Source organism: Amphiura filiformis, chromosome 8 (genome assembly GCF_039555335.1).
Source record: "Amphiura filiformis chromosome 8, Afil_fr2py, whole genome shotgun sequence".
Classification (NCBI taxonomy): domain Eukaryota; kingdom Metazoa; phylum Echinodermata; class Ophiuroidea; order Amphilepidida; family Amphiuridae; genus Amphiura; species Amphiura filiformis.
The window spans coordinates 27003414-27021655 of record NC_092635.1 but is presented as its reverse complement, the minus strand read 5'-3'; the positions used below and the strand labels follow the sequence as shown (position 1 = coordinate 27021655).

Sequence of the window (18242 nt, the reverse complement as noted above, 5' to 3'; positions counted from 1 at the left end):
CATAACTTACCAAAATTATGGATAGTGCAATGGATGAATTTATTATATACACCTTGGATTATGCAAATTGACAGCTAGTTGTCGATTTTCATAAAAGCATCAACAGGAAATCAAAAGAGATTTTTCTACTTCCGCATACCTGTTTCACTGTTGTCTTTTTTGCTTGGACTAGTGTTTCTAGGTCTTGTTTACCTTACAATAGTTATATTTACAAGTTAAATACAAATTGAAACCAGTTCATGTGAATTGATTAGTGTGTCACATGTTGTGAAAATGAACTTCATAAGCTTACATTTTGTTTATCGTGAAATCTGACAAAAGATTACAATTATAAATTTATAAATTGGGAATAGGTTTTACTTTAACAAACACCGTTAAATGGGGTAAGTGTTGCCAGCTGTCAGTGGCATGCCTGTTTGTCATAAATCCCTAAAATCACAGACTGATGCTCAAGAAGCGCCGAGAGAAATCCCGTAAATAAGGGAGTGTTCGAATACTTTGGTAGGGGGGCCCAGTGGCGTAGCTAGGGGTGGGCAGGGTGGGCGACTCGCCCACCCTGGAAAAATCTGGGGGAAATTTTGGAGCAAGAAGGGGAAAAAAGAAAAAGGAAAAGGGAAAAAAAAGAAAAGAAGGGAAAAAGAAAGGAAAGAAGAAAAAAACAAAGGAAAAAAGAAAGAAGGAGAAAGGAAAGAAGAGAAAAGGAAGAGGGAATGGGGAAAGAAAGGGTCAAGAGGGAAGGAAAAGTAACAGAGAGGAAACCTGAATAAATAAAAGAGGGAAATGAAAAAAACAAAAGCCTAAGAGGGATGGGGGAAGGAATAGGGAAAGGGGAACGAAAGAGGGGAAAAACAACTTGATGCATGTGTATTGTGGGGAAGCAATTCGTGAAGTGATTCAAGGGGAAGTAATTTCAGTGAGTAATGGAAGGGGGAAGGAATGAGAGAAAGGGGAAGAAACTGAAGAATATGAAGAGGACGGAAAGAGAAAGAAAGGAACAGAAGGGGAAGTAATTTAATGGAAGGGGGAAGGAATGTGAGAAAGGGGAAGAAATTGAAGAATGTAAAGAAGAAGGAAAGAGAACGAAGGGGAGAAGGGGAAAATAATTTAAGTGAAATAGTGAATGTAACAAATCAACTCAAGAATATCAGTAGGCCTAATATTGTTTTATTGTATTGTTCTTACATTGTAAATTCATTTTTGTTTCCTTTCAGATAATTCTAAAAACAAAATTTTCACATAAAAACGTTACAAATGTATGCAAGGAGGCTTCTCCTCATGGTATAAAATGCCCAAAACCCATGAGCTTCCGGGGACTTCGCCCCCTGGACCTCCACTAGGGACCCTAAAACGGGCCCTTTCAGATAATTCTAAAATCGAAACTTTATTTTTTTACATGGCAATCTTTTCACATAAAAACGTTACAAAATGTATGCAATGAGGCTTCCCCTATGGTATAAAAATGCCTAAACCCCATGAGCTTCAGGGGGCTTTGCACCCTGGACCCCCACCAGGCACAGTGTCATCGACCCTATATCTTCATGGCAGGAATCGCCATGGTAGGTTAAATCCACAGCCACGATTAGCCATTTGGTTCAAACCTTTAAAGCTCTTTTAAACTAATAATTAGTCGAGGGACATAACTAAGGCTACTCACAATAGCCGGGTAATCGATCTTGGTTGTGCGTGATTAAGCTTGTATACCCCATTGAGGTCAATGGTCATCGACTTTATACTGCCTACAGTGAGTGCAGCTGTACTACACGCTGCACGCTGTAGTCCATAACAGCTCATAACAGGACCAACGCAATATAAAATGGTCAAATTTTGAGTTCAAAGCGCACGGCCAATTTTCAAAGCGCATTCTAGCGACTATCATATCTGTTCAACACGTATTTCCAAGTTTATGAGACCAAATCTGGTTTCTCGAAAAAAAAATCATGACGGGAGATATTCATTATTTTCTAACCCGGTATCAGAAGATTTTCGTCTGATATCAAAATCGTGCATAGCAATTCACGTGTATCGATCCCGTGTATTCATTTTAGTGTCCCTTTTGCACCAAATAATTATTAGCCAGGCGGTGTCGGTGTGCCAGGGGCCCTGGACCCCACGCCATTGGTCGCTCCGCTCGCTTTGCTCTATTTATTTATTAACTTGGGGGAAAGTTTTGGAGCCTTGCCCACCCTGGCAAAAAGGTCTGGCTACGCCCCTGGGGGGGCCAACAAAGTTTTGGACCCAAAAGAGGGGGGGAAGGTGTTAGGTATTTCAAAAGGGGGGCCAAAAAAGTTTTCCACTTTAAAACCCAAAATTTCCACACGCTTTGCGTGCATTGAGACTCTCTAGTCACTTTTAACATGAGCAAGTTTTGTTTTTTAATGCTTTTGTTTGACAAAATGATCAGGCACTTGTGTGCACACATATCTATTAATTAATATAACAATAAAGATGATCAGCAACATGCAACATCTGGGTTGGTATAGGAAATACTGGCATTTTTATCATAGAAATTTATATCTCTACAAAGTAGGCTACAAACATGATAGTGCATTAATCTGATCAAAAACTGGGAAAAATACAACTAAATCAAGAAAATATTGCAAATAAATTGTATCATTTGTCATTGCAGAATTATTTTGTTCACATGGACCCATGGGTAGATTTACCATTGTGGCCACAGAGCTCCACAGGCCCGCCAATGGTCTAGGGGGCCAAAACTGATGCCTGTGTATGTATGTGATTTTGACCAAATCAATCTCATATTTGACCATTTTAGCTTTTATTTAGAACTAACTAAAGAATATTGGGATTAGCCATGTTTCATTTGGCAAAACAGGATCGGATATTATTTTTTAAACACAAAAAAATAGTGCTGTATTTTTCTGGAATTTTTTTAATAGGGAGTGTGTAACAGGAGTACTTAGAAAGTGCCAAGCTTTAAAAAAGTTATCTACCTCAAGAGAACTTTTTAAACCAATGAAGTCGGATTTGATGTCATCATCATATTTTGTCCGACATGGGTCATGCGTGTATACAGTTTGAAATCATTTTTTTTTCTTACTCAGAACATCCAATGCATATGAAAATAGTTTAAACGATTGATAAAGTGGTTAAAATATATGTTTATCAGCAGGTCAGAGAAAATAGCCAATTGACCATATCGAATAAACTCAACCAGAACGTTATAACAATTGAAATGGCAGACATGTTGTTTCTAAATGACAGAGGGCAGGTCTCTAGTTCGATTCCACAACCATTCAATATAGGCCTACCTATCCAAATGAATTACCCCGTGGTACAGGGTTCGCAGGTTTTTGCCGCAGGTGGAAAAAACCGCGGTTTTAACCACTTGGCAAAAGTTTTGCCAGTTTTTGCCGGCAAAAATGGCAAAAACTAAAAAAGTGATTTATAGTTCAGTTTTTTCATCTCATTAACTTACAAAAATAAGTTCCCGAGTGTAACAAGGCCAGATTTTGTAATTATAAGCAATAAATTAAGATATTAAGGGGGTACTACACCCCTGCCCAATTTTGTGCTGGCATGTATCAAATTCAAAACTTTTTCATATAAGGACTTGATGAGACAAAAAATATGTTGAATGATTCATTAAAAGTTGTGTGTTACTGTTTATGAGCTTTCTGTGTCACTTTTTAATATTTGAGTGACTATATGTGAGTTGTTGCCGTTTTTGCCGGTTTAACCAGGCAAAAACTGGCAAAAACAGTTTTTGCCAGGTTTTTGCCACTTTGCCGGCAAAAAACAGGTTTTTGCCGGCAAAAACAGAACCCTGCCGTGGTACCTTTCGAAGGGCATAATTTTATTTGAATGAGGACGAGTGATGTAGTATTCGATTAGGTCTATACTATATTGTAAGCATGGGAAAAACAGAGAAATCGCATATTGGGAAAATAGCAATTATAGGGCTATAAGCATTTTATTTAGTACAAATATGCAAGAAAACAATAAGTTTACATTTTTCATCAAAATTTGATTACGACATCATTACAATGTGCAATCCTGGCGAAAAAGATCTCTGATTATATTTACCAATTCGGATTAAAAAAAGTTCTCTCGAGGCATAGATCATCTAAATAAATGATCTATGCTCGAGGTAAATAGCTCCATGCCAGTTTTAGAGCCTTGATTGGGATATAACCTTAAAACTTGGCAAAGAGCCCTGCCCTCCTCAAAGATAATGCGTAGTTGAACTTGAACAGACAACACCATGTCAAATTGCTATCTTCAGTAGATAGCACTTTTGATAATAAAGAACCAATGCTGCAGAGGCGTGTAGCCAGCGTTCTTGTTCGCGGAGGGGCAAAGTAAAAAATTTCTTCCCAGTTTTGTGAGCCTGTTAAAAACTTGAAAATAGTCGCAATTCTTGCGTTGTGACAGTGTCCACTGTCGCAATTCCAGATTGCAACAGTTCCAAGTTTGGCATACTGCCGTCACAAACTTACACTTGTTTAATCACATATTGCCTGCGCGCGCTAATGGTGACTATTCGAAACAGGAACAAAATGACCTCCGTGAAGTAACTGATTGGTCCGTGCTGTCCAGACCATACCTGGGGTTTACAATAAAATCTAGTTCATGCGTCATTTTACTGGGAATTCCCTCTCATGCATCATGTTATGCAAGAACAAATTGAATCATTTCTAATTTTGGATAGTTGACAATGTTCATTGTGTTGCACATTGGGAAAATCCCCATGATTAGAAAGTGAATATGACATCATATTGGGATTTGGGAATACTATACAGGAAGTGATGTAATGTGAAAGGTTGATGTATATAATTATTCTTGTGAAATCCCGGATTACATCATATGTTGTGAAGATGTGAATGAAGTAACTGACTATTAATAGAATGGGATTTTACAATGCTTGGTATATAATAATATGGGCATACAATTAAACACAGTTTACAGTGTTGTTGATGTGGGCTAGTAATAGTGTGCTTACAGTCCATTTCCATCAAATAAAGGAAATTGCGAACCAGAAATATTTTATGTAGTCAAAGTATTACTCTATACAGTAATATCTAGTTTACGTCAAAGTGCGTACCTCTTCCAAGAAAGGAATATTTTCTTCTGTCGAAGTTGCTGAAGTCTGGTTTATGACACAACACATCTGTCAATGTAAGTGGAAACAAGAGGACAACTGCAATGCAAAGCAGGTCTGTTATGATTAGAAATTGTGTGGAAGGTGAAAAGAGCACTATATTTTTGGAGATAGTCAACTGTGCGAGGATTATATGCAAAGGATATAAGTGGACTTCGCTGAACAGTGATCTTCACAGGTCAAGTTAATTAGGACATACATCAGAACTTTGAAATCAACAACACGAAGAAGGCTGCTGGCTAAGTAAAATCATTAAACATTGTGTATATTGATTCAGTGAGTGTATGCATTTTTGTTCACTCACAAGATTAGTGTAAAACCATACTTTTCTTTTGATTAAAAGATTCAGATATTGTTAACTTAATTAAACAGTGTGTTGTGCATTCTGAAGTTAAGTGAATTGGGGAAGGTGTTTTTGGCCTTGAGTCATTGTTACGACTCGTAACAGTATATTCACAAGTCTGACACCCTCCCTTTTCCGAAAACCAAGTTGTTATATTGTAAATGCTCAAATTTGTATTGTCTGGTGGCGCAGTTGTACTCCAACGGTGAGTCCAACCATGGAAGTACTAGTACTTCCATGGTCCAACATGCCATATATGTATTATCGGATCGGAGCATTGTTGGCAGCTAGGCATACTGCAGTTACTGTCCGTTTTCCTATACACAATACACAGTGCTCTTTCCCATTGACGCGTGACCTCCACAAATAGCCCTACGTTAAAAGTATGGGGATATGACTAGTTAACGTCGCTGTGTGAAAAATAACCGGCCAATATTAAAAGTACTCTTCTAAAGTTCTAGAAAATATAGTTTTTTAACATGTCCTAAATTTTAGCTAATTTAGATGTTTGGAAATATTCGTACTTTGGTGTTTTAGTTAATGTTATAGGTAATAGTACATTGCCTAGTTAACGTCGCTGTGTGAAAAATAACCGGCCAATATTAAAAGTACTCTTCTAAAATTCTAGACAATATAGTTTTGTAACATGTCCTAAATTTTTAGCTAATTTAGGTGTTTGGAGAGGGTCGTACTTTTGTGTTTTAGGAAGGACATGTAAACGACAGATAACACCAAAAATATGAAGAAATTATTTAAAAACCGTGTTAAGTCAACAATCATTATGTTGCTCATTTTCAAGAATGCTGGTTTACAAAAAGCACGCCATTGTCTCATTTCGTGAACAAAGGTACACATACCATTGTTTCCTTTCGTTTCCTTTATAATCGGTTACCCAACTGAAGCTATGAATACCAGCTTTATTGCGATATCGCACATGAAAACAGACACTTGTGCACAACCAGAGAAGATCCGATTTAATCAGTTGAGCTGTTTCAATGAGTGTTATCTTGGTTTAATAGCTTTTAATGAGGTTAAGTCCTGCAAAGGTCGAGATGAATTCTACTGTAGACATGACTGCATCATGGTGGGAAGCAATCAACGGGCATACGTTAATTATCTGATATGAAATAAACCGATCCAAAAAGGGAGTGCCATTTTGGTGGGGTGGAAAGTTTAAGCCTTCGACGTAAAAACCCTATACGGCTTTAATCCCGGGGGGGGGCACTTCCATGACAGATATGCATCATGTGCCTCGGGATAGACCCCTTTTCAAACCGGCTTGTACCCAATGACCCCTTTTTTGTGTTATGGTCCTACCTATTACCCAATGACCCCCTTAAAAAAAAGTCATGTACTCAATGACCTCCTTTTTCTATTTCATGCTATACCCAATGACCCCCTTTTAATTCCCAAATTTAGGTGGTATTTGTGTTCTCCTCCAGAAATAATGAGATTTTTCACATTTCCAAGGTGGCCAAGTTGTTTTTACGCAGTTTGGCACTTATTTATGTGTACTTAATGATACTCTTTTGGCAATCCTGTACTCAATGACTCCCATTTTACTTTTTGTTACCCCAATGACCATCCTTTTTTCAAAGTTTCATACCGAATGACCCCATTTTTATTCAGGTTGTGTACTGAATGACCCCATATTTTTGTAATTGTACATTTGACCTGAATGCCCCCTACTTTTAACATGGCCGAGGCACACCCCTGCCATTTCAGATAGGGAGTGCCCCCCCCCGGGGCTTTAATAAATAAAAAATGATTTTTTACGGAATTGCTTTGGTCTCCCTCTTCCGAAAAGTGGGGTGCACAGAATTTCAAAAGCGGAAGCACAAGCACTGTAAGAGAGGGGCCGGGAGGAGGCTCGATATTATCCCGATTTACTGGCTCCCGGATGCCGGCGATCCTGGCCCCATAGGCCTACTATACTGTGCAAATTTCTTTTGGGGAAATCTTTAAAGACCCCCCTCCGAGAAAAATATACGCGTAAAACAATTTTCACACTATTTGGGCTCCAAAAACAGGGGCATAGTTTTGTGGCCCAAATCGCGAGGATATGGAAAGAGCCAGTAGGCAGTGCATGGCGACGCTATAATACAGGGGGCAAGGGGGTATCCTCCCATTACACAAATTTCCCTTTTTGCGGCAATTTTGGCCAAAATTACTTGATTTTGCCCAACCCCCGGCCTGAAATCCACTTTGCGACCCCATGCCCCCCCCGAAAAAAAAAATCCTGGTGCCGCCACTGAGCCTAGAAAAGGGCACTGCCCTTGTCCCTCCCCTGGCCTTGGCTGTATCATATAGACAGTAGAGAGATGCACAATGTGAAAATGAAACGGAAACTATGCTTTACTGAATACAATATAGGTAAAGGAAGTAAGATCGCCTGATACCCTTGGTCTTCGGTGTTTAAAAGTTTCACACAGCCCAAACTTCCGTGTATTCATGTTTAGGAAAATATTCCGTCCTGTAGTCAGATAGTGGGCTGCATTCATGGGATTAAAATGAATGTTATAGAAATGGCAGGAATGAGCTACAGCAAATTGTGTTTTTTACTTGGCATTTTGTTAATGTTTCATTTCATCACGATAAACGCAGAAAATGTAACAGATGCTTCAACTTCTCAACTTGAAGGTAAGTTCTTTATCTTGTGAATATAGAAAAATAGGCCTAATGTTAATGGACGTAATCATTATTTTATGCCCGATTTTATGCTACTAGTAGGCCTATACTGATGAAAACCCCACACTGGCGGTATGAAACACTATAGACATCAGACCTTGTCCTCGATTTGTAAACATGTTAAATGCTAAACGTGTTTAGGAATTTCATGCCTCGTGTTTAGATATTAAACACATGATGTTTTGAAATTTGACATTGGTGTTTAGATTAAACGTGTTTACAAATCGAGGACAAAAAAATGTCTCTAGTGCTTTTGCAGTACATTGGATTCAAATACAAATTTGTCTAGGGTTTCAGATATAATGTAATGTATAATGCAATGTAATGTAATGTAATGTAGGCCTAATGTAATGTAATGTAATGTAATGTAATGTAATGTTATGTAATGTAATGTAATGTAATGTTATGTTATGTTATGTTATGTTATGTAATGTTATAATGTAATGTTATGTTATGCTATGTTATGTTATGTTATGTTATGTTATGTTATGTTATGTTATGTTATGTTATGTTATGTTATGTTATGTTATGTTATGTTATTATTTATTTATTTATTTATGTTATGCTATGTTATGTTATGTTATTTTATATGTTACTGCACATCAAACTTTGTTGGTACGTCTTTAACACTTCGAATCCAGTAATTGCTCTTCCCAAGAAGTTTACATTATACTCATATGCAATGAAGTTTTCTTCCTGTCATCTACAAACATTATTTAGATTGGGGCCGAGGAACGACCCTTGCGGTACATCACCTACAATACTACATGCAGTTACAACAGTACACTGTTTATTTATATCTATTTATTTGAATTGACAACAGTACAAAAAACTTGCAAGAACAAATAACATGAATAAGCAATCAAGCATCATCACACAAGAAGCTACAAGAAACACACAACCAAGTCACAGGATAATTTCTTACACGGTAAATAACCCTAACCATGGCCAACTACCAACTCATCCACCTGCAGTCTGCCTGCATCCATAAATTGATAAAAATACTGCCCTCAAAAACACTCAATTATCTCTTTTAAACTCTGAAACAAGCAAAGATTATCACTTGCGTATACAAAAGCGTGGAGAAAAATCGTAGCGTATAAAAGCGATAATCGAGTTTGGACGGTCGATCCAAGGGCAGCCAGCTGGTGACGTCAAAATATGGTGATTGGTTTTTCGCCCGTGCAAATCTTCGCTAAGAAACCGGAATATTCCAACAAAAACCGTACATTCCTCCCTTTCCAGGCATCTGATTTTCAATTTTGTGTGGCATTCTGAAGCCCACAACGTGGAACATTTGAAATTTTCTATTTCTTTGGAAATTCATAGACTGAATAATGAGAATCTTGGCGTTTTCTGCGGCGATTTTAGTCGCTGTTTTCAGCCTTGCAAATGCACAGGGTAGGTACACAGAATACATTGTATGTAAATCAAGTATTGCTCAATGCAATGGTGTGTGTCAAGTTGATAAATATATCTTGTTTTGGTAGAATTGACCTTGTGAAGTTGTGTACTGTTTTCATGTAAATGTCGAAAAGTATGAGACTCTTGTTTGTTCCATGTGAAGTAGGTTTGAAGGAATTAAGTTTGTTGAATTAGGTTTTAAGCTTATAAAATTTGCATTTTTATTTAAATTTAATTGTAATTCATTTTTTGTGTCAATTTCAACACATGAACAATCGCTGCATGCAGCGCAAAGTGTGCAGCCTGCATCTGCACATCTATTTTTTCCTGTATGCTTTTTATGAGTCGTATTTTTTGCGTACATCTTGTATGTACTGCTTTGAAATGCACAATTGATTGAGTGCTGAGGCGATCTGCTAATGCTGAGTGGAAATTTATTTGACCTACAATGTATCAAGTATCATGCTCTACTACTCTGTACACGTACGTGTTGTTACTAACAATGTTAGCTACGACTTCGCAACATCACGGTAGTACACGCTCGTCAAAGGTTTACAGCAAAATATAGTAGTATGTCATGATTATGATGATTGCCAACAATATCTTTTCATACATTGTAATTTGTATCATCATGTGTATTGATCAATCCAGTCGTCATATAACAACATGTTGCATGTTGCATGATGTTGGTATACGGTATGTTAAATAATGTTAGGATCAGATTGATAAGTTCTCAATGGTAATTCTGGTATTTGTTTTTGTTAATCAATTAATTTTATTTATTACCGGTAAATCTTTTTGAAGTTCATCGACAAAGATTTATTATCATGCTGTACTGTAATACCAAATTCTATTCTAGACGAGGGTGGGGAAATGTCATAACCCAGGTTTTTCTTGAGAACCCTAACTAGTTTTAAATTTGCACACGATACTTTCAAGGCTAGCTCCTAAGCTATATTCTGTTGATGTTTACATTTGGATGATAGTTATTTTGATCAGTCAAAACGTTTGTGTTTTATTTTAGAGCAAAATTATGTTGAATAGTCTAACTCTGGAATTGAGTTGAAAGTGCAATTTAACATCATTTTTGGTGTGATTGCCCATCTTGATCAGCTGTATTTACTTCCATTACTTTACACAGTGTCAGTAACAATGCTGCATTGGTTTCTATTTCTACCACTAGATTTCGAGTGCAGGGCGGGGGCGGGGCAAGCGACACATATTAATAAGGGCACCTCCGATCAAACTGGCTCAGGCGGTTAGGCCGGCCAGACGTTGGGGATAAATTGGAATTAAATGGATGGGCTCTGAGTAATTTCATGTTTTTGTAACTTTTTGAACAGTCCTGTGAGCGATAAATATTATAGGGGCAATGGGCATGTACATTATTTTAACTTAAGTGGAACAAGATGACAAGTATCACTTGTACATGTACATTGTAGGATATGTCAGCCTCTCGCCTTAAAAAAATCCAAACGATAAAAAAAGAGCAAGGCTTGGGATGAAAAACAAATCATTTAAATTATGTATATACATTGTACAATGTGACTCCATGTTGCCAATTTTTTTATCGTTCATTCATGTTGTATTGTTAAGATTAAAACTTTAAAAGTGAAATATCAGTGAATAAAAGTGAAAGAACCTACAAAATTTAACCTGCATGCACCTCTTGACTATACAAATCTTGTATCATCATGTAATCTTTTTTTTTTTTTTTTTAAAAAAAGGTGCACACACATGGTCTGTATTTTATGTTATAAATTTGTTTCTGATTGACAATGCCTCATCTGGAATTACACTCACTTTTTTCAGTCTTTAGGTTAAAATTTCCAATTTTCAGATCTCACGCATCTTTAACACAGAAGCTCGCGACAGTGTAATTCCTGCCCGTTCAGAATTCCATCATCACTGCATTATGATTTCTATGTACGGTACGCCATTTATTAAAAGCTTGAAACATTTGTTGTCTCTGAAGACTGCAAATGTACATTAGGTAATGATAAAGCGCACAATATATGACTAATCTATCATTTTGGTTCTGTCTTGCACCCCTTTTTTGTACGTTATGTACGTCTCTTCTCGTCTGCACTTAAATATGCACGGAGAAGCGAAAGACCGTAAGTATGCGTTTCATATTTTGTTCGTCCATGTTTTATCTTCTAAATGGACATGTTGATGAAAATGCTCAATTATCGTCATAACAGCCATTAATACTTACAACCCGTGCATAGCTTTTTGTTTTTTATTTAATAACTTGATATTCCTTCTTTACTTCTTTTTGGTTTGTTGTGTGCACATTTTAAAGAAATTGCATGGACAAACCTTCTATGAACTATTATCATCAAGTAGATAGCTGTGTGCATCAGTGTCTTAGCTAGCCATCTGTCTGCCTGTCATTTTGGATAAGGAGTATGCTAATTTAAAGCTTTTGAGAGATTTTATTGAAATTATAAGTTGATCCAGTAAAAAAAAAGAAAAAAAAAAAAAGGCCAAAGCAACATTATCTCAACTTTGAACTCCCTGTATTTTATAGAGGTTGTGCATGAGATTATTGATTGGCTCCAAACAAAGGATTTGAACCGGTGTCCTTCACCCTAATCATGGCGCAGTGCAGTCCATTCAATCAAATGTTGTCATCACTCATCAACCTATTTGATCGTAGTGCATTTGTAATGTGTGTGAGACGAACCGTCACGGTAGATTGCAGTCATGCCTTTGTTGAATGCATTTGAGTAGTCCGCCATATTTACGGTATGATACGTCATATGCTTAACCTCTATAGAAGTCTGGTTAATGTTTTCTAATATTCAGGCAATTTTATCAAAGTGACAGGCAAACCTCATGCAGTTTTACATGTGAGACACTGGTGTACATAAACTTTTCCCTCCCACCCATCCAACACAAGCAGATTACATGGGTAGTGGTGTACATTAAACTTTTCCTTCCCTGCCTCTCATCACAAGCAGATGGTTCCATCACAATTCAATCAAATACACACAGCATGAAATTTGAATACCTACGGTACTTCTTCCTGGTAAAAATGTACTACAAATGTACAGTACAATATTTTTGTTGCAAAATTCTATGTTTTGCTTTGGCGATTCCAAATATGCAACTTCCTCCCTTTCCATCCACACGCTGAGAATGGTTTCATCAATAATACATGTACATACCAGTAAACACTGCTATTCAATCACAACTTCCACAAGGCATGCAACTTTTTGTTGGTAAATTTTCGGTTACAATGAACTTTATGTTATTCACACATTTAATAGGAGCATGTCCTATATATCTGACAACATTGAACTTTTGTTATTTAGAAATTTAGAAAGTGTGAGCATGATAACTTTTAAAATTGAATTAATTAATTCATTTATAACAAGATTTTTGTCACAGTTAGTTTGAGTTAAAGTGTTAATTCGAAATACACAGCATCCTCCCTTCAGCCTTGCAGCTGGCTATTTATTATTTTGTGCACAGTGTTATGTCTTTCCATTTTGAATGTTTTAAAAAGTTTCACTAGAATAATGTGTAAAGCTATGCCCACTTGAATGAAACCGACAGCACGACCACCAGTGCCTTTATTATTGAATGTACTGTTTTACAACTGACATCATGAAAAATACCAAATGTCAACTAAATGTAAGTTAACAGTTACAAAAGGTAATTTTATAATTGATAATAAAGAAACAATAAGTAAACAATTAAATTCTGAACATAGAACTTGCAGGGCTTGCCCAATCCATTCATTCAAGTAAAACACACATGCACCCAACTATAGCTGTTGGCACATTATATACACTAGGCGGTTACCCGTATTTGGCGGTTCTCGGCTGTCGCGATTACCTGGCTGATGGTGACTCTGTACTCACCAAGTTTTATGCCCATAGGACAGTTTTTACTAATTTGACCTCAGATGACCCCTTGTGACCTCGAAATGACCTTCCAGAATTTGGCTCTAAATGTTGACTGTACCTACCATGTTTCATGCCCATATGACAGTTTTAGTAATTTGACCTTGGATGACCCCAAAATGACCTTCCAAAAATTTGACTCTAAAAGGTGACTGTACCCACCAAGTTTCATGCGCTTGATACGACATTTTTACTAATTTGACCTCAGATGACCCCTGAGTGACCCGGATGACCCCAAAATGACCTTCCAAAAATTTGACTATAAAGTTGACTGTACCCACCAAGTTTCATGCCCATACGATAGTTTTTACTAATTTGACCTCAGATGACCCCTGGATGACCTCAGGTGATCTTGGCCCACTAACTGAAACAAACTTATTCTGTCTGAGGTCCAGATGCACCCATCCACCAAGATTGAGGAACGTGGGACCCCTAGTCTCCGCGAAAATAGGTGGAAAACAGTTTTACTAATTTGACCTCAGATGACCCCTGGGTGACCTTGACCCGCTAATCAATACAAACTTGTTCTGTCCTAGGTCAAGATGCACCTACCCACCAAGTTTCATGCCCATATGACAGTTTTTACTAATTTGACCCCTAGATGACCTCTGGTGACCTTGACCCACTAACCAATACAAACTTGTTATGTCCCGGGTCAAGACGCACCCACCCGTCAAGTTTGAGGAACGTGCGACCATCAGTCTCCGAGAAAAACAGTTTTTACTAATTTGACCCCTGGATGACCTTGACCCACTAACCAATATAAACTCGTTCTGCCTGGGGTCAAGATACACCCACCCACCAAGTTTGAGGAACGGGCGACCCCCAGTCTCCGAGAAAAGAGGCGGACAGACAAACAAACAGACAGATGGACAGATTACAGATTCTGGTGAATTATAGTAAGATATTATGAGTACTGCTATCATCCTGATTTGCTACCCCTTAAGCCCGATCCTGACTCCACATCGCAGCGCAATCCAATGCTGCGATGCTTTTAAAACATCGCAGCATCGCGTGGTGAAAGTAAAATGTTCATTTCAATTTCATCGCGCGATGCTGCGATGTTTTAAAAGCATGTAGGGTCTGCATCTCTTTTTATGGTCATCCTGCCGAACTTGATTTTCCAGCAGCCAATCAGAAGCGTGCACGGCTGCGATATCGCAGCACGATGCGAAAAAGTTGAACATTTTCCAACTCCATCGCGGACAAAAATTTCCACTGTGCGATGAGAATTTTCACCGCTGAGCTCGTAAAAACCAGGCTCAGATTACAGTTTTTATAGCATTGCTGCATTGCACTGCGATGTGGAGTCGGGATCTGGCTTTACCCAGGTCATCAAGACATTTGAGCATATTTATATTAAGCATTGCTGAGTATATAGCCATTACAGAATCAGCCCCTGCCTCAATATCCCTGGTCAAACCATTTCAGAGCTATATAAAATGTATACATCATTTTATCAAATTTTATCAAATTTATTGGGTTTTTTTCATCATTGTACATTGTACATACATGTATGCAAGTATCTCAATAATTTACATTGAACCTCTAAATCTATGTTGTATATATCAGCAATGTAACCAGTGGCAACAAACACATAAGTCTGCTTCACACCAGTTGCAAATTTATAAAAAAAAAAAAAAAAAGTTTAAAGAAATGATTGTGTCATAATTACCTTTTACCAACAATGTTCATGTAATGTATATAATATTTCTTCTAAAATGTTACTCTTAAAAAATCAGAACAATTGGAAACAGGCAATAACTACATAAACCAAACAACAGATGTGGGCACAAAAACGGCCAAATAATGTCTGTCGGCTTACGCAGCTACCCATTTACTTTTGTTTATGTAGAAAATAATACAAAGCCACCAAAAGCCGAGAATAAATGCACAATATCTGGTATTTCTCTATTCAAATCTTGCAACATTTGAACTTAGTACGTTTTCAAGATTCTGTACGCGTTGGACTTTGGGATTTTGGATTTGAAGGGGTCCGCAAAGTGCCTGAATGCGTAAATATGCATGTTTTGCGCGTTAAAGTAAACCCTGGTAATAATGCATCAATTATTTGTTTAGGGTTGGGGAAAGACAACTACTTGTTTAGGGTAGCAAATCGTGCTATTTAAATACTTGTTTAGGGGTGCGCGTGATACCCCCTTTGCCAAGTGCTATAGTGCCCTCCCCCACCGCACCAATTACAATTGTTGTTCCTCCCCCACCGGACCAATTACAATTGTTGTTCCTCAGGAATTGGTCCCATCCAGTTCCAATTGTTGTTCCTCAGGAATTGGTCCCATCATGGCTGGATAAAAGAAGTTGCAACATGTCATTTTAATCCATCATAAAAAAGATGATGATACAATGTGATTTTATTATTGAAAATAATGTGAAATTGTGAATAGAATGCCAGTGTAAGGTAAGGATGTGTTCATAAAATCCTTAGCGGGGGTTGGAAAAGTTGAAGCCTTTGATGTCACAAAATTGGTTTTATTCCTGCTCGGATAGCGACGTTTGCACAGTATTTTGTGGGACCTGAGAGCACATCAGACACACCATGTAATGGTGGTGTTCAAGGTCACATACTGAGGTCATTTGAGGTCAAAATGTAAAATTGACTGAAAAATTAACAAAAAGTGTTTCATAAAAAATGAAAAAATATTTTTCATGTGAACATTTACTATGGGTGGTCATATCTGAAATCCGTCCCATTTTTTTAATCCTGCCACACATTGTTCTTTCCATCCCAAAAAGTTATTTATGAACACTTCCTAACCATTCTTTGTTTTTTAATCATTATTTTCATCTCTAGAGATTGTTTTCTAATCATAAAATGTACTCGGTGCTTAGCATGTACAAAATCATATAGTTCTAACATGGATTTTGTGGTGTAATTGATTAACTGTTGAGGACTGATGTTTGTTGCCATGGTGATGGCCAAAAACAGATGTGCTCAGTTCTGGCCATACTTCCACTTTATAAAATGTCAAATCAGTGGGGACATCCTGAATATAAATGATTTTTAAGGGGAATATTAGTTTTGTATCAGAGTTATTTTTTAACAGGGGTGTTTTTTGCACTATCCGGTTGCCAGTTTGTTTGTTTTATGTAAAGACAAAATAGTTTGTATGTGAAAACTGTTGCTCTGTGTGGAGACATGATTGGGTCCTGATGGGACCAGGCTCAAGCAAGATGTTCAAGCCAGACTAAAAATCCTTTCAGCCTTTGTTTAAAAAGAAGGTAATTCCAAAATCCAATCTCATCTGCAACTTTATTTTTTCTTGGAAAAGCTGAGAGCTATTTTTGCAGATTTTACAGCTGCAATAGTGCATAAATTTATTTGGTTCTTGGTTTACCACCCACACATGTATGTATGAATAACCGGTGGGTTAATAATAATATACACCAATTGTATCCAGTGCCGCCGACAAGGGCGGTTAAGGGGGTGTGTTACCATCAGGGGCGACGCTAGAGGGGGTATGGGGGTGTGACACAATTTTGACGGCAAAAATTGACTGTTGTCAAAACCATATGATTTTGTGCTCTGTGCTTTGTGGAGCACCATATAAATTTTTCTAATAATAATAATAAAAATGTAGAAAGCTATATGTGATTGTCCGCAAATTGGAAGATTTATATAGATAAATGTGTTACAAAATGGTGCCGATGTTACATAATAGACCTATTGTGAATGTTATAGTAGTTACTAATTTAAAAAAAATTGTCGAAATAAATTTGACCCCTACCCCCCCCCACACTTTTAAGATTGGTCTAGCGACGCCCCTGGTTACCACTGGGCCCGGGGTCCTAGGGGGCCCATAAAATAAAGAAAGAAAAGAGACCTCGTGGGGCACAGGCGTTCATTTTACCCCGGGGCCCCGGGCCCATAATAGCTCTCGGCGGTTCTGATTGTAACCATTGATTATGTATACAATTTGTACATGTATAGGGAATTAGCTCAACTTAACATACATGTAGAGTTGTAGACCCTTGTCATAAACATGATTTTACTTGCAAAACTTGGATTTACATGTCCTTGATATAAATTTACATTTTGTAGGCTTGATTGATTCCATACAAAATATCAGATTTATTGAATTTAAATACAAAATACTAGTATCAGATCAGATGTAATCATAATTGACAAAGTATTATATTTCCAAAATTCTCACCTGTAGTTCTCTTCAAGGCTATCTTCTTCTTTTCCATCATATATTTTCACTCAATTACTAGAAACTAAAAGATGACTCATCAATGATAAAACAAAAACACAATTATCATAATAATACTGACTTTTTTTGGTATAGATTAGATTATCATTTACGTCACATGAGTCCAGGCATTCTTTCTGGGTAGTAGTCTAGGAATGTGGAACAATAGCCATTTATGTAAATCTATACTTTGTAATCTCTTTCCAAGGAAAATGGCCACAAAAAAGTTAAAATATTGTCATCACCTAAATTTTGGCAGTTGTTGTATGAGGATCTGTGATTTTATCATGTGTAAATAGATGCTTCGTAAGGGACGCCAAATTAGATATTGTTCTTGGGCTAGCAAGAAAGAAAAAAAAAAAAAAAGTTAAAATATTGTCATCACCTAAATTTTGGCAGTTGTTGTATGAGGATCTGTGATTTTATCATTTGTAAATAGATGCTTCGTAAGGGACGCCAAATTAGATATTGTTCTTGGGCTAGGGAGTTTTTTATAAAAAAAAATTTGCCTCACTAATAAGTAAAAAAAACCCAAAATTTTCTTCTGCTGCCGCCCTCTTTTT

At 37.3% G+C, this 18242-nt stretch overlaps 2 protein-coding genes across 6 annotated transcripts in view; one reads left to right on the top strand and one right to left on the bottom strand.

The window, feature by feature from the left end:
- The window catches only part of LOC140158887 (tyrosine-protein kinase CSK-like), a 58434-nt gene extending 58278 nt beyond the window's left edge, over positions 1-156 (bottom strand). For both annotated transcript variants that reach the window (XR_011859832.1, XM_072182154.1), the window contains exon 1: positions 11-156. The gene's annotated coding sequence lies outside the window, so the exon portion shown is untranslated. The remainder of the gene's footprint in view (positions 1-10) is intronic.
- Positions 157-7903: 7747 nt separating this feature from the next.
- LOC140158886 (basigin-like) overlaps positions 7904-18242 on the top strand; it is a 33075-nt gene continuing 22736 nt past the window's right edge. Inside the window, exon 1 of one of the 4 annotated variants that reach the window (XM_072182151.1) lies at positions 7904-8102. In XM_072182151.1, coding sequence (XP_072038252.1) covers positions 7973-8102 — 130 coding nt within the window. In that variant the 5' untranslated portion in view covers positions 7904-7972. Of the gene's footprint in view, positions 8103-9270; positions 9552-18242 lie in introns of those variants that run through there. The other 3 variants (XM_072182150.1, XM_072182152.1, XM_072182153.1) reach the window with 3 other exon arrangements.